This window comes from Primulina tabacum, chromosome 10, assembly GCF_025594145.1.
Source record: "Primulina tabacum isolate GXHZ01 chromosome 10, ASM2559414v2, whole genome shotgun sequence".
Taxonomy (NCBI): Eukaryota; Viridiplantae; Streptophyta; class Magnoliopsida; order Lamiales; family Gesneriaceae; genus Primulina; species Primulina tabacum.
Window position 1 is genome coordinate 2335271 of NC_134559.1, and position 22608 is coordinate 2357878.

At 35.1% G+C, this 22608-nt stretch overlaps 7 protein-coding genes across 15 annotated transcripts; 2 read left to right on the forward strand and 5 right to left on the reverse strand.

The window, feature by feature from the left end:
- The first annotated feature begins 733 nt into the window (after window positions 1-733).
- On the forward strand, window positions 734-2687 carry LOC142505660 (uncharacterized). The gene is made up of 5 exons (XM_075618741.1): window positions 734-1041; window positions 1383-1480; window positions 1601-1915; window positions 2286-2334; window positions 2433-2687. The coding sequence occupies exons 1-5, from the start codon at window positions 770-772 to the stop codon at window positions 2509-2511; spliced, it is 813 nt and encodes a 270-aa protein (XP_075474856.1). The 5' UTR covers window positions 734-769; the 3' UTR covers window positions 2512-2687.
- LOC142505659 (uridine kinase-like protein 5) lies at window positions 2655-7030 on the reverse strand. Of its 2 annotated transcripts, none has more exons than XM_075618740.1 (14): window positions 6875-7030; window positions 6632-6723; window positions 6331-6400; window positions 6102-6217; window positions 5550-5646; window positions 5290-5369; window positions 4645-4839; window positions 4416-4499; window positions 4274-4334; window positions 4008-4068; window positions 3659-3752; window positions 3500-3572; window positions 3232-3314; window positions 2655-3144 (listed from the first exon to the last, which is right to left on the reverse strand). In XM_075618740.1, exons 1-14 carry the CDS (start codon window positions 6933-6935, stop codon window positions 3001-3003), a joined length of 1311 nt encoding a protein of 436 aa, XP_075474855.1. In that variant the 5' UTR covers window positions 6936-7030; the 3' UTR covers window positions 2655-3000. The 2 variants fall into 2 exon arrangements, with proteins under 2 accessions (XP_075474855.1, XP_075474854.1); XM_075618739.1 differs by having other exon boundaries at window positions 6102-6232.
- Window positions 7031-8224: 1194 nt separating this feature from the next.
- On the reverse strand, window positions 8225-10591 carry LOC142505129 (ras-related protein RABB1b-like). Of its 2 annotated transcripts, none has more exons than XM_075617968.1 (6): window positions 10445-10591; window positions 10127-10266; window positions 9456-9538; window positions 9075-9279; window positions 8891-8959; window positions 8225-8492 (listed from the first exon to the last, which is right to left on the reverse strand). In XM_075617968.1, exons 2-6 carry the CDS (start codon window positions 10172-10174, stop codon window positions 8400-8402), a joined length of 498 nt encoding a protein of 165 aa, XP_075474083.1. In that variant the 5' UTR covers window positions 10175-10266; window positions 10445-10591; the 3' UTR covers window positions 8225-8399. The 2 variants fall into 2 exon arrangements, with proteins under 2 accessions (XP_075474083.1, XP_075474082.1); XM_075617967.1 differs by having other exon boundaries at window positions 10422-10589.
- Window positions 10592-12697: 2106 nt separating this feature from the next.
- LOC142505128 (28 kDa ribonucleoprotein, chloroplastic-like) lies at window positions 12698-15656 on the forward strand. Its single transcript, XM_075617966.1, has 4 exons — window positions 12698-13159; window positions 14116-14217; window positions 14952-15236; window positions 15475-15656. The coding sequence occupies exons 1-4, from the start codon at window positions 12785-12787 to the stop codon at window positions 15532-15534; spliced, it is 822 nt and encodes a 273-aa protein (XP_075474081.1). The 5' UTR covers window positions 12698-12784; the 3' UTR covers window positions 15535-15656.
- Window positions 15657-16420: 764 nt separating this feature from the next.
- On the reverse strand, window positions 16421-17273 carry LOC142505300 (very-long-chain 3-oxoacyl-CoA reductase 1-like). Its single transcript, XM_075618227.1, is given in 2 exon segments — window positions 16421-16853; window positions 16856-17273. Coding segments are annotated over 2 exon segments (636 nt in total). The 5' UTR covers window positions 17187-17273; the 3' UTR covers window positions 16421-16548.
- Window positions 17274-17671: 398 nt separating this feature from the next.
- LOC142505299 (uncharacterized) lies at window positions 17672-19586 on the reverse strand. Of its 3 annotated transcripts, none has more exons than XM_075618226.1 (3): window positions 19142-19586; window positions 18495-18669; window positions 17672-18268 (listed from the first exon to the last, which is right to left on the reverse strand). In XM_075618226.1, exons 1-3 carry the CDS (start codon window positions 19568-19570, stop codon window positions 17883-17885), a joined length of 990 nt encoding a protein of 329 aa, XP_075474341.1. In that variant the 5' UTR covers window positions 19571-19586; the 3' UTR covers window positions 17672-17882. The 3 variants fall into 3 exon arrangements, with proteins under 3 accessions (XP_075474341.1, XP_075474340.1, XP_075474339.1); XM_075618225.1 differs by having other exon boundaries at window positions 18486-18669; window positions 19142-19570; XM_075618224.1 differs by having other exon boundaries at window positions 18471-18669; window positions 19142-19570.
- LOC142505301 (uncharacterized) lies at window positions 19580-22262 on the reverse strand. Of its 5 annotated transcripts, none has more exons than XM_075618231.1 (5): window positions 22039-22259; window positions 21399-21506; window positions 21087-21151; window positions 20817-20995; window positions 19580-19713 (listed from the first exon to the last, which is right to left on the reverse strand). In XM_075618231.1, the coding sequence occupies exons 1-4, from the start codon at window positions 22132-22134 to the stop codon at window positions 20848-20850; spliced, it is 417 nt and encodes a 138-aa protein (XP_075474346.1). In that variant the 5' UTR covers window positions 22135-22259; the 3' UTR covers window positions 19580-19713; window positions 20817-20847. The 5 variants fall into 5 exon arrangements, with proteins under 5 accessions (XP_075474346.1, XP_075474345.1, XP_075474344.1 ...); XM_075618230.1 differs by lacking the exon at window positions 19580-19713 and adding an exon at window positions 19981-20245; XM_075618229.1 differs by lacking the exon at window positions 19580-19713 and adding an exon at window positions 20262-20483.
- Between the last annotated feature and the right edge of the window lie 346 nt (window positions 22263-22608).

A 22608-nucleotide genomic window follows, 5' to 3' on the forward strand; every position in this document is an offset into this window, starting at 1 on the left:
TAAACCAACCAATTTAACATCATTCAAGATAAATTAAAGAAAACTGTAAATCAAATGTCTTCTAGTAAGATTAAATTCAAAATTTCAAAAACTATATTATTAAAATCACGCATAAAAATGAAATGGATCACCAAGCAAATGAGGGAAGACAACTTGAAATTTGAAAAATAATTAAAAATACTAACATCTTTGTTATTAAATTAGAATTTGATAGTTTCTCTATTTCAATATATAAAATAAATGATCAATCAAACCTATTTTATTTCTCGATTCAATAGAAGCTCAACAAAAGGAGAGTGAATAATTTGTTACAATCAAGTCTCGAGATTGATATCTCGTTCCAAACTTGGATAATCCACGTGCAATTTTTTGCATAAATTTTCATTTAAAATATATGGTGTATTTTTGTCATCTTTATTACATAATTACGAGTGCGACAACAGATTACTTCTGTTTTGAAAAATAATTTTTGCCAACTAATTTTTTTTTAACATTATATTCCTATTATTTTATTGTTAATTTATTTCAAATTATTTATTATTATAATTATTATTATTTATCAATATTATTTGCCTTTTATTAATCTAATGGGCCGGAGTTTGAAAACCCGATTCCTTGAACAATTAAAACCAGGGGACGGGCTGAAACCCCGGCCCATAACCCATTGTAAATTTATTTTATTATTTAATTCAATTAAAAAATTGATAACCCACCCATATTACTGCTGGATTTTTGTTTTTTGAGGTTAAATTAAATTTATTTTGTGGGTATGGGGAAGAAGAAAGCCGCAGCAAACCCTACCACCACCTCCGATAATACTACCACCTCCGAGCAGAAGGAAGGGTTCAATTTACTCGGCTCGCCGACCTTCCAGCCGCTCGAAAATGGCCGGCTTAAATGCGTGGAGACTGGTCACGAGCTGCCAGCTCATTCCAGAGACTCTTACGCCCTGTCCAAGCACTGCCGTCTGGGCCTTATCGACTCCGCCATCTCCCGTAAGAAGCCCCCTGTCAACATGTTCCGCCAGGACCCAGCTGCTCGGTAATTCTTACTCGTTGTCTTCTTAGGCTGCTTGATTTGAAATTGTGAGTGTTTGTGGATTGTGATTGCATAGAATTTTTGCTTGGTTTAAATTTCAAGGAATATATTTTACATTCTAATTGAATGGTGCTATTAGCAGGGACTTGAATTCATAGAACTGAAAATAGAATCACGCTTATAGCTCTTTTGGGGATTTTGTTCTATGAGCTTGGTTATGGAATTAGCAATCCAAACCCACTTTCACGGGGATTTGAATATAGTTATTTTGATATATTTTATCAAAGCGTGTAATTTCTCCAAACACACCATAAATTGTTGCATTTGGTTTTATGATGTTGCAGATCGAAGCTAATCTGCAAACTAACTGGAGTTACCATTAACAAATCGGAGGAGCATATATGGAAGCATATAAGTGGAAAGCGTTTCCTCAGCATGTTAGGTTTGTCTGCTTTGCTGTTTTGCTTAAAGGCTAAAGCCAGTTACGGACATCCTCTTTAAGCAGAGAATATGTTTAAAGGTTTGATTTTTATGCTTGATTTGTGCATTAACGTTTAAGCAGAGAAGAAGGAGGTTGAAAAAGAAATGCAAAATGGGACGAAGGGGAAGCTTGATGAGGAAAAAGAGGAGAAAAATAAAAAAAAGAATGAAGACGGTAAGTTGAAGAAGAAGAATGAAAAGAAGAAGAAAACTAAGGAAACAGAGGAAATTCCTGATGAAAAGATCTCTGGAATAAGAGATTCTATAGGAAAAGAGCGTGATTCAGTAGAAGATGTCGACTTTTGGATACCTCCTGTGGGGAAAAGATGGGATAACGATGATGGGGGAGATCGATGGGGTTCTGGTTTGGGAAGTGAAGATGGTGCTGGAGACAAAGGTATGTGTTCCAAATTAATCTTAATCATGTCGACAGCTTCTTCCTTTGGTTTTTGGAGTTCTGTTGCAAGTTGATCCCTTTGCCTAGTTTGTCTTTTGAAATTACTTATAAAAAAGTGCTAGTGCCTATTGGTTTGAATTTTTGGCGATACAGTATGCTTTAATAACTGTCGATAGCTAAAGCTTGAGAGTCATATTCTGCTACTGACTATATTTATGTTCCAGATAGTTTCATGGCCGTTTTTTCTTGCACTCATAGAACGAAGTTACAGTAAATCTTTTCGTGATATTTGGATATGTGGTTCTGATAACATTTCTGTACATGAATTGATTACATCTCTGGTATATGATGAAATTATTGTATGGAACAGATGCTGTAGCCGAAGGGGCTAATTACGAAGCCGGGGAGCTATCCAAACGGTATGTTCGATATTTAACTACACTTTTGTTTCAAATTTATGTCGGAATTGGAGATAACTTTTGTAATGCCTTATTAAACCTTGGTTTTATCTCTGCAGGACCAAACGAATGTCCCTAGAAATCGGACCTAGTAGCTTTGCCTCAAGGAAGAAGAAAAAGAAACTCGCTCAATCGTAAATAATGTAGGCAATGAGCTACAAATCCCGGTGAAGAATTTCGACCCTTACAATTGAAAGTATACCTTTCCAGAAATCCACATTGCAAGTTTTGATAGTGGAAAAAGTAGTAAACCAGAAGGAAATTCAGCATTGTCAGCGCAGTTTTTTTTGTTTTATGGGTTTGCTTTGGATTTATTGTTAAAGCTATTGATTTCCCCAAATTGGTGTTTTTTTTGGTACAATGATCATTCCCTGAATGGATATTCATTAAACTAAAATACCAAAAATGGTTGCTAAAAATTATTTTGTTATTTTATTTTCCCAAGAGTGTGTAATTCGCATATGAGATGAGGTGAAATTAGAACATTTTGTTAAATTAAAATATCAAAATTTACTCCTACTCTTCTTTTGCTTGCTGTGTTTTGCGTTACAATTTTAAATTTGGAAGACTGCTTTTTGTGTATCCGCTAATTCTTTTACGTGTGACATCGAGATTTATTGCCGGAGTTCAACCAGTTCCAAAGTAACGATCCCCGAATTCACCCATGCCGGGAATCACACGCATGTCTTTGTTGAGTGAGGCATCTATCTCGGATGTCACTATTTTCAGTCTTGGAAATTTCTGACAAACGGCATGAATTCCTTCGGGGGCCTGAATTTTTGAATTGTTCAATCATAAATCAAATAAAAATGTGAATTCCGGAACTCAATGATATCACAAATTGGTAAGTTAACTCACCGCAATAAGATTCAAGAAAATAATATTGGATTCTGCAACCCCCTTGCCAAGTAACACAGAAACTGCTTTTACTGCGGAATTTCCTGACCACATAACAAGAGGGATTAAACAAGGCTTTTGGGATATTTATAGATTATAGATATATGGTGTAATATTTCAGCTCATCATTTGTACTTTACATTATTAAGAGGATTCATGAGCAATTAATGTTATCCAATGTAGGTAAGCAAACTCAAGCATTTATTTACTGGGCATCTGCATGTCGAACCTGAGGCAAGAACTGGATCGAGCAGTAACACATGGCGACTTGCAATATCTGATGGTAACTTCTCATAAATCAACTGCAGTGATTGGAAAAAAAAACTAAGTTTAAATAGGTGAAGATCGGTGTGAAACGAACTACATTCAGTTGGTTGCATTGACAAACCTGTCGCCCTTTTTTACCCTCTCCATGGATCAAGATTTTTCCAATTTTGATTCCCTTGCAGCACGCTCTTAGTGCGTTTTCCATACTCTCCCCACTGATCGAGAAAATTCGAAGGCATGAGCACCAGAAACACAAATGTACACACAGAAGAAGAAAGGGGATATTCTAAATCTAATGTTAACCTCCGAATACCAATTTGACATGAATGACCATTATTTGGTAATGATGTTGAAGCTGTCTTGTAAAACTTCGGAGTTTTCGATTTACGACCTTATTCTACCTTAAAGTGAAGTATAGAAATAGAGTAGATTAAATGGTCTTCTTGATTTCAAACCAAGGGGATAATTACCTTCTAATGACTGAAACGCCACATAATCTTTTGCAGAAAACAACTCCTGTATAGACAGATCCTGCAAGTGGTTGGAAGAGGAAGAATGTTTTCTTTAAAGATCCCCATCCGATGGAAAATATTGACTAGTGTCTCAATGGAAGATTGGAGTTAATAGATTAAACCCTTCACGCCAAGTTAATTGTAGAGACCCTCACTCACAGGCAACCATTTCTTGCTTTCTTCATTTTATTAACGAAAGCAAATGAAGCAATGGGATTTATCACCTGTAGGGGTGATTATCTGTTTTTCAGTGAAGGGAAGGTGACCGAGACCATGCTCCACAACCTACAATATAAATAAAACACACATATTCTTTAACATGACCATAGAAAAATATGTTACAAAAGTTTCAGTAAACAGACATACCAAGCGAATGAGTCGATCAGCATAAAAAACAAAGTCATGCTTAGTGGTTTTTGTGTCACGTACTAGTGTGTGCATCCCTCGTATCTACAAAGAAGAAAAAAAGAAAGAAACAAAAGAAAAAAAATGGATTCAAATAAGTTTACTCCTGTTACTATTTCATGAACTCGAGATTGAATGTATACACTGTTACAGAAGCTCATCACAAGATCCTAAACAAGATATAAGTTACCTGAAATGTTGAATGTATAACAAATATATTTGGATATATTTTGCAGAGATCATGTTGACCAAGCTTTGTACGAATATGCTGTACTATCAGGTCAATGGCGACATCATTATCTGCTCCACGGGGAATTATGACATCAGCGTGTTTCTTGGATGGAAGTATGAATTCCTCAAAACTAGGCTTCACGAATTTAGCATACTGCAAATCACACAATACTGATAACAGAAGATCAAGCATAAATGCCAAGCAATGAATGATGACATATGATGTTCACATCCTTTACATGCATAAGAGCATGATTGAGCAATAATGATGTCTGTTCTGGTCATCTGGATAACTAGTAAGCCTTTAAAAATTATGGATACTGCAGTTAAATGAATTTAGATTACCTCTAGTTCTCCCCTCATTTAATGATAGAGATAAGTTAGGACAGCCACACAAGTCTATATATTACTTTCTTTCTATCTTTAGTCAGTTTGCTTCATGTTCTACACTTCCATATGTCAAGTGGTTAGACTAATCTGTCACTGCAATTTGTTATTCTAAGTGCAGTTATATTTACTACAGATAGAGTGAGCTTAGAATACAATTCCTAAGCAACAGATGAAAGGTGCCAAAATGATGTGATGACAACATTGCAATACTAACTTGGTCAAGAACATTCTCAATATTTCTGCCCCTCTTAACAGTGTCACGTTGTATCCTCCTTGCAAGCCGTAAATCGGAGTCTGCAGCGCTGAAAAATTTTAGTAACTATCATAGAACTGTGAATCATCAAGTTCAAATCCTTATATCATTCAGACACTATTTTAATTAATTTCAAATTCACTTCTTATGGACGTAACACAGAGAAATAAATAACCCAAAAATTACAAATGATAAGAGGAATAAAGCTCAAAGCAAGAAACCTGTGTCAACAAAGATCTTCATGTTCATAAGGTTGCGTACATGAAAATCTTGAAGAACTAGGATTCCTTCCAAAATTATGACATCAGAGGGGTTGACCTACAAAAATTCAGTAAAACTAATTACCAGAAACAAATAGTGTCGCACCAGATCTTATTCTAAGATGTCCAGATCATCGCTCAAGCCCTAAAATTAGTGTCGTGAGAACTAATGTGGGGGCGCCGATGTAGAAACATTGGAACAAGTACTGGGCCTTCCAGAGAGAGATCAGTGAAATAAAATCTGTTGCTAATACAAATTTTACCTCCATATCATGACATGTAATATGTTCTGAAAAGTAGAGTAATGTTCTGCTTCTAGGTTCTTGATGGATTATGGATGTTATACAGCACAAGCCAATTGAATATATACAGTAATGTGAAGAGGGTAGAGTTGCAATTACTTGCCTTTAAGGTTGAATGAGCATATCCAAAAGCTTCTGTGCTTCTCACTTTAAAGACTAATTTTGTAATATAAACAACATGTATTTTTTTAAAAAAAACTTGGAAGTGTACCAAGCGAGATGGCTCAGTGCTTTTGTGACTCTTGAAATCATAATTTGGGATGCTGACTGCTCTTCCATGTCTTAGAGTTTTCATGCATGAAAGCAAAAGTTCTGTGTCGAAGGCATCTAAAAAGCAACTTCCTACGGTTATTATGTATTAGAGAAATATAAATAAGCATTGATCTCCTATATTTGTTACATTTGTCTTTTATACATTTTAAAAGTTCGTTCATGCTTACCAGGATGGTCAAAGTTGTACTCATGAACCTTCTCTAACTGCTCATTACTCAATGAGCGATAAAATGCATCCTGAAATACATATCACGCAGCAATTTGTAGTCCAATCCATAATTGAACAAGCTAAAGGAAACTGAAAATGAGAATGCAAAGGTTTGCAACATGGAAAACATTAGTCTTTTCGAGGATTTTCCTTTCTAAATAATATTCTAACCCCTAATGCAATCAACACAATATAAATTTCAAGTATATTTAGCATAATAATCCAGAATTAATCATTATGGAACCAGGATAAGGAGTTACTTGATTGACAAGAACAACCCTTTGATCATGGAGTTGCGATATAATCTTATCGCAAACAGTAGTTTTGCCTGATGCAGTCCCTCCCGCAACACCTTCATATATATCAAACCAAACTTCAACTTATTTTACAGCATCATATGCAAAAAACGATTAATTCCAAACAATCAATCAACCTAAAACAAGCTTTCTAGAGCTCGAGCAAATATTTCATGCATCGAAACAGCTGAACATGCAAACAATTACCAATTATAAATGGGAATTTGAGTGGAACTTGAACGGACTGGGAAATACATTCAGACTCCATCTTCTACAGATTAATCGAAATAATCATTGGCATGACATTTAAGAAAGGGAAACGAATACGCTAAGAGTAAAGGGAATCGAATGAGTGAATGTGATCAATGTACCATGTTGAAGAATTGTTCTTCGTTGCGGGATTTTATGATGACGGATGGAAGGATTCGCGGGAAGATCGGATTTATGAACACGTGTTTTGGTTCATGGGCTGTATTGGACAAAGCCCATTAATAACCTTCCGGCCCAAAGCGAAACGTGAGCCCATATACTCTCTAATTCGACGCTGAAAGTGTTTAAGAGAATTTTTCTTTATTTTAAAGTGAGTTTTTTAAAAATTATTTTGAAGTGAGTGAGAAACAAAAGTAGGGGATGTGTTTAAAAATAAATATCTAAAATTAAGACAAACTAAAATTAAGTGTTTGGAGAAAATTATTACTATATTTTGTATCAAAATTGATTTTTTTTTATAACATTAATTCGTGAAACTTTATATAAAATTAATAAAATAAAAAAACAAATGAAAAAATTTGTATAAATACACAAAATATGTAAAATAAAATTTTGTTGAAATGAAATTATTTAAAATACATTATATATTTTTAAAAAATTAATGTTTGTAATAAAATATTAGAATTTTATGAATTTCATTCGAAATTCTTAAAAACTCTTATATAAATAAAATTTAATAATTAAAAAATCTCAAAAATATTTATAAAAATTGAATTTTTTTAATACGGTAATTTTTTAAGTATATAAATATTAAATGGTAACTTTAAACTATTAACAAAAAATAAAAACACAAAAAAAATATCTCAAACTTACTTCTAGTTTTTTATTAATAATAATAGAAGTTAGAGCAGGAGCTAATAAACCGCGAACACCCGAAAGTACTTTCAACCAACTAAAAGCCAAGAAGTGTTTTTTAAAAACTTTTCCAAACACTCGTTAAATATTAAGGACCTTGGATTAACGATTGAGCTAACAGTCCCACTCTGGCATGTCTGAAGATTTAACATTTTCATGGCTTGTCTAGCTGTTAATTAGCTCACCTTTCTGCCTCAAGAATTTCTTGATATCGCGCCTCATTTTACAAATAAACTAATACGAGTGTTGTGTATAGCTCCATATAACATGAGAATATGAGGATAATGAATAAAATTTTACATCAAATTTCGATCCATGAAAAACCTTGGCATTTCTTTGAGATCATAAATTTTTCAAGTGCGTTTTCCATAAATTTATAAAAATAAAAAAAAAAACCAAAGCACACATCCCTACTCTACAAGCCTAATGATGTGAAAATGGGTAACATTTATCTATATCACATATAGCACGGAAGTAAATCCATTATATGTTGCAATTCATACAAATTTCTAGCACTGTGAGTATGAATACAACAGAAGTTCAACATAGCTGATTACAAATGCACAATACACGAATCCACAATTCTATATTAGTCTATCTACAATGATCAATTGCAACATCCACCCCTTTGAGCAACTGTTCCATCTCTCCCTCCTGCTGGACCTTGGGGCCGCCCATACCCAATCTTGATGCCAGATGACTGCAATTTCACCTCAAATGTAATCTCAGATAGATTTCCCAAAAAACAATATAAAGGACAACTATCTAAGTCACACAAAATGCATTTCATGATATGATAATATTGAGTTCATAATGGTACAATTACATACTTAAGAAAGGTAGTTCGTCAACATGTGTATCCTGTTACAACAGAAACCATAAGACTACTACAATTCCATCAATAAATTGAAAATTCTGCCCATGCATTAATTAATAGTCGTGTAAAAATGATGATTTATCCTGCAAGTTAAACAAACGATAGCGACCTAAAATCTTTTAGCAGCTTGAAACAAGGGGTACCATCAAGTACTGTCAATACGGCTGTGCCGGCTTGTGTGATTACATCATTTAAGGCAGCATATATGTTTGTGCCCTTACCTCGTTAGATACATCAAAGACACCTTCCTGGATCTTCTGAAGTATCTTTGATGCGGTCTTTGTAAATGCCTGTGATGCAGCACAAACAAGACATAGGTAAAAATGTGAGAAAATTTCCTATGCAAAGTAGGTGTCCAATTAACAAACACAGGATAATTAGATTGGACATTGCTCAAAATAGCACCTCCTCCACGTTTCGTGCTGTTCTCGCAGATGCTTCCAAGAACAAAAGTCCATTTTCTTTCGCAAACTGTTCTCCCTCCTCTTTGCTAATAGCTCTTCGGTTCGCAAGATCACTTTTATTTCCTACAAGCATGATTGTCATATTTGGGTTCGCATGCTGCCGAGCATCTTCCAGCCAGCTTGCAAGATGATTAAATGTCTCTCTCCTAGACATCGGAACAGATTCTCAACATCAGATAAAAAGACTAGCTAATAAAGTAAAAGATTTGAACCCAAGAATGTACACAGAGCAAAGTCAAATCCCTGCACATTTGTAAGCATAACATACATTATCTTGAGCTTGACGCAAGCAAAAGATCAGTCTGTGGGAAAAATATGATACCTGGTGATGTCATAAACCAGAAGTGCACCAGCTGCTCCTCTGTAATAAGATCTAGTGATGGATCTAAAGGATTCTTGGCCAGCCTGGGAGAAGGAAAAGATCTTCAATCACATGTCATAAAACAAGAAATTTCATTTGGAAGAAGCTGTAATTCATTGTCAAAAGGATACTGAACACAACAAATGAACGAAATAGGTTAATTTATGTTAGATTTCGGCTATAGGAGAATCTGATTATGAGCAAAACTTGAATTAGCATAAAATAATTAAAAAGGATCATTTTAAAATTCACTTAATTTACTAGATCGGGGATGCAAGTGGCTCGAATGTTTAGGTTGCACATGATGCTTCATCCTATTGAATATAGACTTACATGAAACAAATATTGGATGAACCTAATTAACTAGGATCATTTTAAAATTCACTTAATTTAATCTTTTTTAAAAAGAAAATATCACGCACCAGAATTCCCAACAAACGAACTGGTAACAACTTCGTGCAAGGAAACAACAAAAAAGTGCAAAGACTTGGCACTTCTTAATCAGATTTAACCACCGTTAAGAAACCTCAGGAACATCACAAAAAAGCAATCGATTCTAAAATCAGTATCAACACGATAAAACACCAAAATCAACAAAACAAGTACATAAACAGAAATTCACAAAGAATTACAGTATCCCAAATCTGAAGTTTGATCGGCCTTCCATCAATTGTCACCATACGAGCCCCAAATTCAACTCCGATTGTGAGATCATGCACGGGTTGAAACCTCTTGTCCGTAAATTGCAAGAGCAAACACGATTTCCCCACTCCTACAACATTATTCTTCGATTCAAAACAAATCCGTATACATCAATTAGCTCTTAAGGTTACAACAACAAGTTTCTAGGGTTTCCACACAAAAGTTTCCACTATCCGACAGGTGCTTGAGAAAGTTAGAATTAAAAAAAAAAAACAGTTCGCTTGCCAGTGTCTCCGATGATTATGTACTTGAAGAGATAGTCGTACGACATTATTTTGATACGAAGTCGTCAATTAGTGCGGTGGGATGTTGCCGATGAAGAAGAGTTCTGTAAATCTGCGTTGGATGGAACTGACGGAAAGCTACGCACACACCAATATTAATATTAAATAAATAAGAAGCTTGGGCATGTTATGTATGGACTTCCGACTTCAATTTATATATATATATATATATATATATAAACACAATTATGCAATATATTAAAATTATGTCTCATGAAATATATTCACATAAATCTAAATATGTGAAACATATCAACACAAAAAAACGAATAACATAAACAATAGACAAAGAAAATTTGATAGACAAAACATGATAATTCAATTGTTTCAAAATCTCGTTCTTGATTATCAAATGATTAATTAGAGCAAGACAAAACTCTGATACCAAATTATGCAAATTCTGTTATGCATGAAAAGTAAACACGAACTAGACTTTGATTCAATAAACACAAAATATTATTTAACCTGATCTTTAATATTTGAAACAAGCAACATTTATTCGCCTCTAAATCACATGGTTTAATAACAAATAAATAATTGATCTCGAGCAAATTTTCAAAGAACTCGTCTTTGACAATCCTTGTGAAAAACTCATCTTAGATACTTTTTGATTGATTACCATAAATCCATGAACGCTACTCTATATCTCGTTAATCGTTCGAACACTATTGATTTTGCATCTTCATTTTTCAACCACTTTTAAGACTCTATGATTGAAACAGCAACGTTTTTTGAAACTACTTTCAAAATTTAACTCGCAATACCTGGTCATATTCATATCAACAATGCATGATTCAAACGTAACATATGTCATCATGTTATCAAGTTTTTATTTAGTTTTATGTAACTTAAGTACTTAACGATATAATTAGTTTTATAACAAATTTTATCTTATTTATTTTATAGTTCGAGATGAGATGACTATAATTTTGATGGGTTGTAGTCTAAGGGTGAGTTTATCTAACTAAAATTTGAAGCGCTTTCTTATTAAACTTTTTTTGGGGAATGCAGAAGATAAAACTTATGTTTGCAAATTGCTTGGATTTTATATGACAAAATAAAATAATAAGGTTTTGAAATCATGTTTTAAATCAAGAGTAGGTCTCTTGTGAGACGGTCTCACGAATCTTTATATGTAAGAAGAGTCAATCTTACCGATATTCACAATAAAAATGTAATACTTTTAACATAAAAAATAATATTTTTCAATGGATGACCCAAATAAGATATATGTCTCACAAAATACGACCCATGAGACCGTCTCACACAAATTTTTATCTTAAATCAAAACTTTGGATATCAAAACCAATTTTATGATTTATAAAAACAAAACAAAAATTGGATATCACGAGATACTCAACTTTGCTTTATTTATTTATGTTAAATTCTTACAAAATAACCATACACTCCAAGAAACATTGATATATATGTACAAGAAACAAGATACCCTTGGGTTTTCGATCTATCTTTCTTTTTATTCGATGTTTTTTTAATTGAGTAAGTATATTGTAAGACGGTCTCACGAATCTTTATATGTGAGACATGTCAACCCTACTGATACCCTTAGATTTTATATCTATCTTTCTTTCTTTTTAATCGAGGTTTTCTTTATTTATTCTAAAAACCTTACAAATATTATTATTTTATGGAAATTTATTTTATTTTACAACGTATTGGTTTTATATTTATATTTTTCTATTGATTTGACAAAACATGACGACTATTAAAAATTTTCATCATAAAATATGTCAAAACATAAATATTTGGGCTGTTGAGATACTAAATTTGGGCTATTCTTGTGATTGGATCTGCTAGTGAGGTTTTTTAAATGTAGCACAAATGTTCACCTGCAATTAGCGCGGAAACGAATCGAAAATCGAATTTTATGAATTTTTCAGTATTCGAGCTCGAGCTCGAATTCGAATAAACATATTCGAAGCTCGATTCGAAACTCGAACTTTTATTATTTTCGATTCAAACTCGATTCGAATCGTTCGCGAACAATCGAACAATATAATTTTAGCTCGGATTCGATTTGAAAAATATTCGAACATGTTCGAGTTCGGTTCGAATTCGAAAATTCGAACCGGCTCGAAAAGTTCGTGAACGTATTCGGTTCGTTTACACCCCTACCTACAATCGACGCCCGTCGGGGCAAGGAACTCCAGGGACGGTAGGATTTTCGGATCAGATCCGACCCGAGTCGACTCGACTCCGAGAGAGAGCTCCCATTTTCCTGGCGATTATCGCGGTTCGAAATTTCTTATCTGCCAGTTTGCCCTTTCTAACTCCGCCCCAGAGACGATGACGTCAGCAAATGCCCCTCATCTGAAATTGCTAGAATGCTGCGGTGCCACCACTGCCCCTAGAATTCAACTCACCACATCCACCCCACCACTCTCTCTCAGGAAAATCCACAATTCCACTACATGGGCTTCACTCAAATCCAGGATTTCGCTTTCAAAGATTGTCCCATTAGTTGCGCAGACTTCAGACTGGGCTCAACAAGAGGAGGAGGAGGAGGAGAGCGTGGAAAGTGATGGCGGAGGTTTGGAGGAGGATTCTTACACCGAGCCTTCTGAGGAGGCTAAGCTCTTCGTCGGGAATCTGCCTTATGACGTTGACAGTGAAAAATTGGCTCAGATGTTTAATCGAGCTGGGGTTGTGGAGATCTCTGAGGTATAAATATTCTGCATTTCGTGGCCTGGTTGTTTCTTTGGAATTGCTGTGGATTTTCTTAGTGTTTACTAGGCATTGTCTTACTATGTAGTTCCATTCCTGTTGCATTGTTCTCGTTAATGATGTTCTGAACCAATAAACCACCCTTCAATCATCTCCAGGATGCTACAATCACACGTCAAAAATGGATGAGCTAAAATCTGTTAATGGTTTTAAATTGATGGCTGAAAAGTCACTGACAAATTTCATATTTTCTCCGTAAAAATATTTGACATCTCGACATGCAATAAAACATTTATGCTTTTGTTGTACTGAGAATACCATTGTCAACTTTGGAAACTCTGATTCCGGGGTAATTTTATGCATTTGATGGAAAAAATGCTTGCACCAAAAAATTAATGGGCTTCATAGCTATCAATTTAAAACATAGGATGTTTAGCGTATTAATTTTTTCAGGCGGGCATTAGATTGTCAATAAGACATCGCGGTGTGTGCAATTTACCTATTTCTTTGAGTTAAATTGTGCATGGGTGAACCTATCATAAACATCTCTTGATTAAAAAGTAAAAACAAAAAAAATAAATTTGATATTTAATTTTTCTAAAAATGCAGTTCTCGCTTTTCTTCAACTGTGTGAAATTGCACCTCAGGCCATAGTATGCTGTTTGTGGGTTCATTCGAAGAAATATGACTCTTGTGGCAAGAAAACTGCTTCGGAACCTTGAACTCTTGGCCACTTGTGGGCTTAATCCTCGCTGTATTTCATTGTAATGTGACAGCAAAATTGAGTTGCAATAACAATAGCTAGAAAACAGGATAAAGGTTGTAAAATTTATTAAAAGAATTAGAGTGCTTAAAGATGTTATCTTTCTCACACTGTTCTATGGTTATGGAGGTGAACCTTTTGAGTATTATGAAAAAATCAAATGTGCCCTTATAAGTTTATGTCATTATAGGTTATTTACAATAGGCAGACAGATCAAAGTAGAGGATTTGGATTTGTGACCATGAGTTCAGTGGAAGAAGCTGAAAAGGCTGTCGAATTGTTCAATGGTTATGTAAGTTTTTATTGCTATCGATTCATTATGTTTTCCTAATTTCCACAAAGATTTGCCATAGTGGACCGGTCGTGCATATGAACTTGACAACTTGCTCACTTTTGTAGCATCCTGCTTTAGTTTAGGCTCCTGGTAATGGGTTACATATTCATGGAAAAATTTCAAGTCTTTTGTCTGTCATTGAACATTAGCCCCAAGAATTCAAGTATTTCTCAAGTACTCGATTCTGTATGATTTTTTGATCTATTCAACATTCACCTAGTGGCTCCCTGAAAACTGGAACACTCTTTTTGGTTTAATTCCCTGTTGAGATAAATTTTAAAGTGGGTTTGGAAATATAGGCACATTTGCATCACTTCGATATTTGAATGCGGTAGTTAGAAAACGATATATTATTTTTTTAAAGAGACTGAAGTAGATACAAAAGTATCTCTATTTTTTGCTTCTCTATAAAATCTGTAATTTCTGTGTCTTTTAAGCACTTCAAAAAAGCCTTAGAAACTCTCCCAGATATCAATAAAAAACTGCTTAAAAGTGCTTCTTTTTATATAAAAGAATTTTTTTAAAAAGTTTTTTTTCATCCAATCACACTTTGAACTTCATATATTTGATTCTTTGATAAGTTCTCCTTCTATACCCTTCTCATTGTATATGAGTTTTTATGTAGTCAGTTTGGTGTCAATTTCTAGAAATGCTTCATTTAAAGTGATATATTGGATCCTGTTATGCTTTAGGATATAAATGGAAGACTTCTAACCGTAAATAAGGCTGCTCCTAGAGGTTCACAGCCCGAAAGGGGTCCTAGACTTGTGGAGCGTGCTTCATTCAGAATGTATGTTGGTAACTTGCCATGGCAAGTGGATAATGCTAAGTTGGAGGAGGTGTTTAGTGAACATGGAAAAGTGGTTGATGCTCGTGTAGTGTTTGATCGAGAGACTGGTCGATCACGTGGATTTGGTTTTGTGACGATGTCAACTGAGACAGAACTCAATGACGCCATAGCTGCTCTAGATGGACAGGTAATTGTTATATTTTCACAGTTATGACTTTAAATTTGCTTTCAAATTGAAGTTTGAAAAATATTTTTGGATAAGATTAACAGTCCCATTATATCGTGCTAGATTAAATTTCAGGGTTCAATTCTGTTTTGCATAACTCAGATTAGGTCGCCTAGAAATAATCAAATTGTAATCGACAAGATCATGTCTTGTGAAATTTTAAGATTCTAACTTGGTCGAATGTACTTCTGCGATGCAGAGTTTGGGAGGCAGGGCAATTAGAGTGAATATTGCTGAAGAAAGGCGACGCTCCTTCTGATTCAAATATTTTACAGTTGGTTGGTACATAATCTTGGTTCAATTAAACACCTTACGAGACTTGAGATTTTAAACCCCTTTTACTCCCAATTCGTTTTTGAAAAAAACAATGCTGCAATCTGACGGTTTTATATGTTTTTTTGTTAATTACTTGAAGTGTGAGCAAAAGATTTTGCGAAATATTAAGATCAGCCTCGATATCCTAAACTTGTATGCTCGACTCCTAGCAACAGATGTCAAAAAAATCTTATCCCTAAATTTTCCACTAGCCAGCATTTTTAGGACTATTGGCACATTTGGCGAGATGCCCAGTGGAGGGGTCCGGTCTCAAAAATAGGGTGATCCCACGGGCAGGCATGGGAGGCAACAGATTTCTTTCATCTATACTTTTTTTTCGTAAAACTCGATTTCATCGCCTTGAATTATGAAATCACCCCTCAAGCCTTATTCCCTTGCGTTCCCTCGATGGATATTTTGGTTTACGTTAGCCCAAAACTCCCATCTTTGAAAAGTCATGAGCATGGGATCCATGCATGCTTAAACAAGAGAAGACGGAAAATGAAAATGGGTTTCAAGTATAAAGTTACGAGCTGAACAGAATGCTGGATCGCCGGTACCAAAATCTCGGACAAGAGTTAAAGCTCCTGTCTTTAATTCGTAAAATGAAATGTTTGCCTACGTATGAACGACTCCACCTATGCTCTTTGTGATTTTACACGAGAATATCAATTAGACCTCACAATATTTTCATCGGAACATCAATTGATAATCCTTGTATAAAATCATATGAAGTGTAACACAACTATTGTAGCATATAAAGACTCGGCACAGACATACACGCGCACATGGTTTATGCCTATAATAATATTTCTTTAGTAACAGTATTAAAAAAATATTAGGGATGATTTTTTAAAAATTTAAATGAAATAATTATTACAAGAAAGTGCTTACGATTTTAGTGGCAGCATAAGCATTAAAAAAAAAGATTAAAAACAAAAGACTTGGCAGAAAATGCTTACGTTTTAGTGGCAGCATAAACAGAATAGAGAGGATAAGAAGGAATGACAACAGCAGCGCCGGATCCCATATTCAAAATAGCTCCCCTTTTCCTCTTAACCATCCCCGGCAAAACAGCCCGAGTCACTCTTGTAGTACCCTCGACATTAATCCTAATCAAATCATTCATCAAATTCTCATCCACTTCATGAAAGAACCTTGCGAAAGGATAAGAGATTCCAACGTTGTTAATCAAAATTCCAACATCTGACCCCTCAATCACCTCCTTGATCCTCCCAACGCCGTCCTGTAAATCCCCGGCACGACCAGTGTCTTGATCTGGGTCGACTCGTATTTGGATACAATGGAATCCGAAACCTCCTTCAGCTTCTCCGGGCTCCGGCCCATGAGAACCAGATTCAGCGCTTTTCTAGCCAGCTGAAAAGCGAAGGCTTTTTTGCCTATACCGTCGGTAGGGCCGGTGACCACAGCCCATGATCCATATTTCTTCATATTCTTTTCGGGTCGGAGGAAATAGATGTAGAAGCAGCTGACGATGGACAGTGAGCGCTTGAGAATGGATAAAGAACCGATAGTAAGGAGGAGGAGAAGCCATGTGGGCTGAGATTTGAGCAACTCTACGGTGCAGTCCACCATTAGCGAGTGAGGAATGGTAGAAATGATCCATGATTATGTTTGAATAAAAAAGTTGACAATTATTGTTTTACCAATAAAATAATTATCCTTCCAATCTTCGTCAATATGAATCAGACATGTGACATTGATAATTATTCTTTTATCAAAAACTATAACTGATTATAACAACTCAAATATTTTATATCGTTCGACAATTCAAACGTCACACTTGAATTGTTCAACTAACATATACAATTACCATACCCAACAACAACCACAATATGTTTGAATAAAAAGTTGTTTATGAATATAATTGAGTCATTAAATAAATTTGTAATTGAAAAAAAAGTTTGCTTCCCAGCATAATTAACTGGTTTAATTAATTAAATTCCTAATTTTTCGATATTTATCTTGTGTTAGTACTGGTATCACAGGCTTTAAGGCAATTGAACACTTCCATTCGGACAGTTATAAAATTAAATTTTCGTTTCTCTTCAATTATACCATGTAAAACAATACGTCTTGGGTCCACCTATGAAGTTCAGCTTCTGCTTATTTTTCTTCAGAAGAGCAATGTTATGTTACAGTTTGCACGAATATAAACTGCCATGTTTATCAATTATATCACCCCGGAAGAAAAGGTATAGCAAGAGCCAAGAAATGAGCTGGCTTATTGTCATGTAATTTACCTTATCAAAGTTGAAATGAGACAGGAAATTAATGTTTCCTTGAAAGCCCGAGAAACACAGTAGCCGATGAGACTTGAACTCTAAGATCAGTAACATCAACATCGTGTCCGCCTTCAACCATACCCCATTTATCAACCTGTAAATCTTCCTCCAGCCGAATCAACTCAATAGCCTGCTCAATGTTCAACTTGCCACGAAAAATTCCAATTGCAATGATCAATGAATGAGCAGATGCAGCAAGTGCATCAATTGCAGCCAGCTCAGAGTTATCGGTCTTTCGAAGAAGGTTCTCAATGGCATTAACAAGACCCTCCTCTTGCTTGCCTCCAAAAAAACTGGAGTATGTAACGGGCTTAAAGCCAAATTCCAACTCCAGCCACCTAAGTAAAGGATCTAGTTTTTCCACTTGGCGATCTGCAATGAATAAAAATATAAATTGGTAATCAAAACATACTAGATGAAACCCCAAAATACAGAAAAATGCTTTCTTCACGCATATGAATTTTACTTAAGCAATGAAAGGTTTTACATGTTAGTACTGACAGTGTGTTTGCAGAAAAAATTCTCCAAGCTATTTAACATGGAATGACATGAGACATTTAAAGAGAAGCGGCACCACTTGAAATATAACTGTAAATACCCAGGAGGTCACTCGTTAAAGGATCATCTCCAGAAGCCCGACAAAAAACCAGATCTTGATTGAATTTCTTCATCAAATTTTCAATAATCTTCGGCCGAGTGATAGGAACTCTTTCTAATGCAGTACATGCAAGTCTCATCAGAGGCATTGTAAAGGGTCTAATTCCATCTGCCAGCTACAAATTGGAAAAACTTCATCATTTGGTCCACTCGTCTCTTAAAACACGAATTCAATTTAGTTAAATGTAGCTATAAACTACAAGGCACAAAATAATTGAGATACAGGATAGCTAGTCACATAAAAAGCACTACCAAAAAAATTTGTTCGCATCAATTCATATTGAAATCGAGACACGAGCAGATAGAAAAATAAACAACAGAAATCGCAGGAAAATCATATAACAGAATTGAATGATTTCTTAAAAATGCAAATAACCGAATAGGGGGAGAAAATGGAGCTATCGCCTCCAAATGTTAAATTTTTTATTTTTATGCATTAATGTTTTAAACCACCCCTGTATGCGAGTCGTCCATAAAATAACAGAAAATTTTCATAATAATGGATTTATCATAACTCATCAATGAGGAAGCTTATACCATATAAATACATTACACGGTATCGTCTAAAAAACAGAGTCAAGGGGGAACCTGATAGTCCCATTCAACAGCAATGGCTTTAGCAAGAGCTAAAGTAGGGCATTTCAGAGGTCTCTTTGAAGGGGATTTGAGAGTCCTGTAGTCTAGCATTACGGTCCACCCGTTGCCATCGTCAGCTTCTCTGGTGGTCACTTCTTTGTAGAATCGTTTGCCCACTATCGAACCGGTCATGAATGACATGGGCATCGTCACGGATGAGGATGATTTAGACGACGTCGCTCTGGCGGAGCTTTTGAGGAACAAATGGTCATTGTTATCTGTAGCTGCGGCGGATTTCGGGTCTTCAGAAGAAAAGGTGAAGGATGGGGACAGTTCGGGATCTCCAGCCGCAACGGGGACGCCGCTGAGTTGGCGGAGGGTAGAGATCGGAACCTTGAGGACGGTGGGGTTTAGGGTTTTCCTGATCATTGCTGACGCCATTTGTATCGAGGAGCTATGTTTGTCTGAATAACCTGGATAACTTTGGGAGGGAAGAGTCCGACCCGAGTCCAAATTTCTTAGATCCAACTTTACAGGTCCAGGCCCGTAAAAATAAAAGGGCCGAGGTTTCTAACCCACGGTGCCTTGCAGATAATTCAAACATAAAAAAGGGAATTTAATTAATATTTTAATAAGGATCCTAAACTAAGTTTTTTCCCTACTACTACAACTCAGTTAATTATTTTTTCCGAAAAAATATTTGACCCGACCCATATTATTCCCCAAATAATTATTGACATAAATGTATTATACTACTTAATTTTCAGTTTAACACAAGTTTTTTTAATAGTCTAAAAAGATACGACTTTATCATAATTATTAAATTCATAAATATTTTTGATGCATTGATGTTGGATTCTAATATTTTATTTTAATGATGTACCAAATCATAATTTTTTCATTGACATTTTACAAATTATTAATGTAAGTCAATAAGTTTAATGATGAATAAATTATTACTCCATAGTTGAATAGGAGAAGAATATTAAGGTCGTTTGAAGCAACACTCCTGCAGGGTATGGTTTGGACACATCGGCTGAGTACTGCCACCGCGACCAATCGCGTACATGAAATGCTCAAACCAACCCCAACTGCGGGAATATTTACCGACATCCCCTCCAAATCCAAAGACCATTCCAAGTTCAACAACAAGACAGGCGGCCCCATGTTTCGTCTTATCTTACAAATCCAAAATGGTCAAGAAAACTAAAAGATCAGATTGTGTAGATTGTATGATGACCGTAGCTTGATGAACACTCAGGGACTATGCCTATGGTTTCTTGGACTATTTGATGTAATAAACGGACCATCACTAGTCTGGCATTACCATAACGCGCCAGTATTTTGACTCTTTCTGCAAAAATAAATGTTTCAATAAAGATTTTAGAGCACAACCATTATTGACAGATCAGGCAGCAAATTTTTCGAGGTTAAATTGAGATTTCCGACCAAAAATAAGGTTTAAAGATTGGCAAAATGTAATGCATTTACCATCTATCACACGAGGCTTATAACATATTATAAACATCACTAAAGCTCTATTTCTTAGATGATCAGTGCTCAAATACAAGTCATTGGTTTTGGTTCGAATGGTATCGTATTACCATTTTTACTAGTAGCCAATAAATCGGAAAGGAGAAAATCTAACTCTATATATGACAAAGCAAGTGCAGATTCATCTTCATACCAGCATACAACTCTACTTGAAGACGACAAAATCACTTCTTCTGTGGTGGATCCCTGCTAAGTCCATGCCTTTTTAGAGTTCTGATGTAATTTCTCATGAGAGCAAACTTACAGCTACCGAGATGATAAAAGTAATCCCATGTAAAAATTCCCGTTTTATGCAGGTCATCAAAGACTAATCTGTATAAACAGCAAAAAGGGTAAAGTTTTGCTTTAAATCAACAGAGAATGTTTCCAGAACTTGATCCCATGATTTCTGGCAGTATTATACCTCACCCCATAGTTTCCAACAGGTTCTGCTGACATGATTCCCACATGACTCCTTCCAGATATAACCTGATTCAAGTCAAGTTTTTGTTATAACTTTGAAACAATAAGCAACAAAAAGTGAGAAGTTCTAATTCAAACAACATCATTCCTTGAAAAGGGAATATCTTCACGACAAGTATAAATTATAGAATGATTAGAAAGTTAGTACTTCCATCTCATTAATCTAATCTTTTAGAGTTCTTAGTTCATGAGCTGGATATCTTGTAGTAGACTAATATAATTATGCAGAATAATATTCATCTGAGTTCAGTACCTTTTCAACCCCAATTCTTTTGATCTTACTGTCAACAGCCGGGCTATATATTCTCAAATACTCGGCTGACAAAATATATGCACTGCCATTGTTATATTCCACCTTTACCTGATACAAGGTCCACAACTAACTTAAATTTAACCATGTCATGGCCATATATAAGAGATACCAAAAAAGTTAATTTTTTTAAAAAAAAACAGCACGTAGCCACGAACCATTTGTTGAGACGATAACCAAATATAAAATAAATATGTCCAAATGGTCTATACTTCCTCTATCTTGTCCAGAATCATCAATCTATTTCTATAATTGAAAAACAACTTCTTTATCAACGTCACGGTAATCAATCAAGGTCCTAATGCTCCAATTATTCCATTTCATTGTTTCCATTCCTTTGATTCCCCCATCAAATTACAGTTTCTCCATCCAATTTCTCAGTTTTACAATATTTTGTCGATTTTTTCCATTTCTTCAAATCCCCTTCACAATTAAGTGAGAAAATAACAGCACCACCTCCGTTCTCCTCCATCTATCCAATTTCTAAGTTATATGCAATAATAAGTAACATGATCTAATCAAATCCTCAAAAGTAAAAAAAACCCATAGTAATAACAGATGCAATCAGCGCCATGGAACTTACAGTTTTCGGGGCGTGAAGAGAGAATTTGGTGAGGCGCGGGAGAGATTCCGTAACAGTGTTTAGGCATCGAATTCCACCCTCTATGATCCTCTTCATTATTCTTTGATTTGTCTCCCTCCAGTCCTTCAAACAATCGCATCTTCTCTCGAATCGAAGTACAAGGCCAAGATTGATGTTTGGGCCGATTAACAATTAGATTTGGGCTTAAAATGATATGGGCTATACTTGGACGGGAAAGTCCATTATTTTATCGTATTCGATTATATATCTTTACGGCACGCGGAAGAATAGAATTGTCACTAATTTTTTTACCCCAAGGGAGGGTTTGATAGATAACTAAGGATGTCTAATAATAAATAAATAGTGTGATATTTTATAATATGTTTGGTTTGTATGAGTATGAAATAAAAATATATTGTGTAATATGTTTGCTGTAGTTGATAAAAGAAAGATCCTATTTGTAAATTTGTTCAAATACCCAAAATAACCCTTAATAAAAAATTACAAATTAATATAATAGAAATGGGTTTTACAAAATTCGAACCCAATATACAAAACACAAAGTTTCAT

What these genes read in the sequence shown, in the direction of transcription:
- LOC142505660 (XM_075618741.1), top strand. Translation starts at nt 770, where the DNA reads ATGGGGAAGAAGAAAGCCGCAGCAAACCCTACCACCACCTCCGATAAT. An exon ending in GCGTTTCCTCAGCATGTTAG is followed by an intron (nt 1,481 to 1,600) that starts GTTTGTCTGCTT and finishes ACGTTTAAGCAG; the next exon opens with AGAAGAAGGAGGTTGAAAAA. An exon ending in GCCGGGGAGCTATCCAAACG is followed by an intron (nt 2,335 to 2,432) that starts GTATGTTCGATA and finishes TTATCTCTGCAG; the next exon opens with GACCAAACGAATGTCCCTAG.
- LOC142505659 (XM_075618739.1), bottom strand. Translation starts at nt 6,935, where the DNA reads ATGGAGTCTGAATGTATTTCCCAGTCCGTTCAAGTTCCACTCAAATTC. An exon ending in CGATCCAGTTCTTGCCTCAG is followed by an intron (nt 3,315 to 3,499) that starts GTTCGACATGCA and finishes TTATGTGGTCAG; the next exon opens with GAAATTCCGCAGTAAAAGCA. An exon ending in TTTTCTTGAATCTTATTGCG is followed by an intron (nt 3,145 to 3,231) that starts GTGAGTTAACTT and finishes TCAAAAATTCAG; the next exon opens with GCCCCCGAAGGAATTCATGC.
- LOC142505129 (XM_075617967.1), bottom strand. Translation starts at nt 10,467, where the DNA reads ATGTCGTACGACTATCTCTTCAAGTACATAATCATCGGAGACACTG. An exon ending in CTGGTTTATGACATCACCAG is followed by an intron (nt 9,280 to 9,455) that starts GTATCATATTTT and finishes TCCGATGTCTAG; the next exon opens with GAGAGAGACATTTAATCATC. An exon ending in CAGCACGAAACGTGGAGGAG is followed by an intron (nt 8,960 to 9,074) that starts GTGCTATTTTGA and finishes GCTGCATCACAG; the next exon opens with GCATTTACAAAGACCGCATC.
- LOC142505128 (XM_075617966.1), top strand. Translation starts at nt 12,785, where the DNA reads ATGACGTCAGCAAATGCCCCTCATCTGAAATTGCTAGAATGCTGCGGT. An exon ending in TCGAATTGTTCAATGGTTAT is followed by an intron (nt 14,218 to 14,951) that starts GTAAGTTTTTAT and finishes GTTATGCTTTAG; the next exon opens with GATATAAATGGAAGACTTCT. An exon ending in TAGCTGCTCTAGATGGACAG is followed by an intron (nt 15,237 to 15,474) that starts GTAATTGTTATA and finishes TCTGCGATGCAG; the next exon opens with AGTTTGGGAGGCAGGGCAAT.
- LOC142505299 (XM_075618224.1), bottom strand. Translation starts at nt 19,570, where the DNA reads ATGGCGTCAGCAATGATCAGGAAAACCCTAAACCCCACCGTCCTCAAG. An exon ending in CTGTTGAATGGGACTATCAG is followed by an intron (nt 18,670 to 19,141) that starts GTTCCCCCTTGA and finishes TCCAATTTGTAG; the next exon opens with CTGGCAGATGGAATTAGACC. An exon ending in TTACAGTTATATTTCAAGTG is followed by an intron (nt 18,269 to 18,470) that starts GTGCCGCTTCTC and finishes TATTCATTGCAG; the next exon opens with ATCGCCAAGTGGAAAAACTA.
- LOC142505301 (XM_075618231.1), bottom strand. Translation starts at nt 22,134, where the DNA reads ATGAAGAGGATCATAGAGGGTGGAATTCGATGCCTAAACACTGTTACG. An exon ending in AAAGAATTGGGGTTGAAAAG is followed by an intron (nt 21,152 to 21,398) that starts GTACTGAACTCA and finishes GACTTGAATCAG; the next exon opens with GTTATATCTGGAAGGAGTCA. An exon ending in GTTGGAAACTATGGGGTGAG is followed by an intron (nt 20,996 to 21,086) that starts GTATAATACTGC and finishes CTGTTTATACAG; the next exon opens with ATTAGTCTTTGATGACCTGC.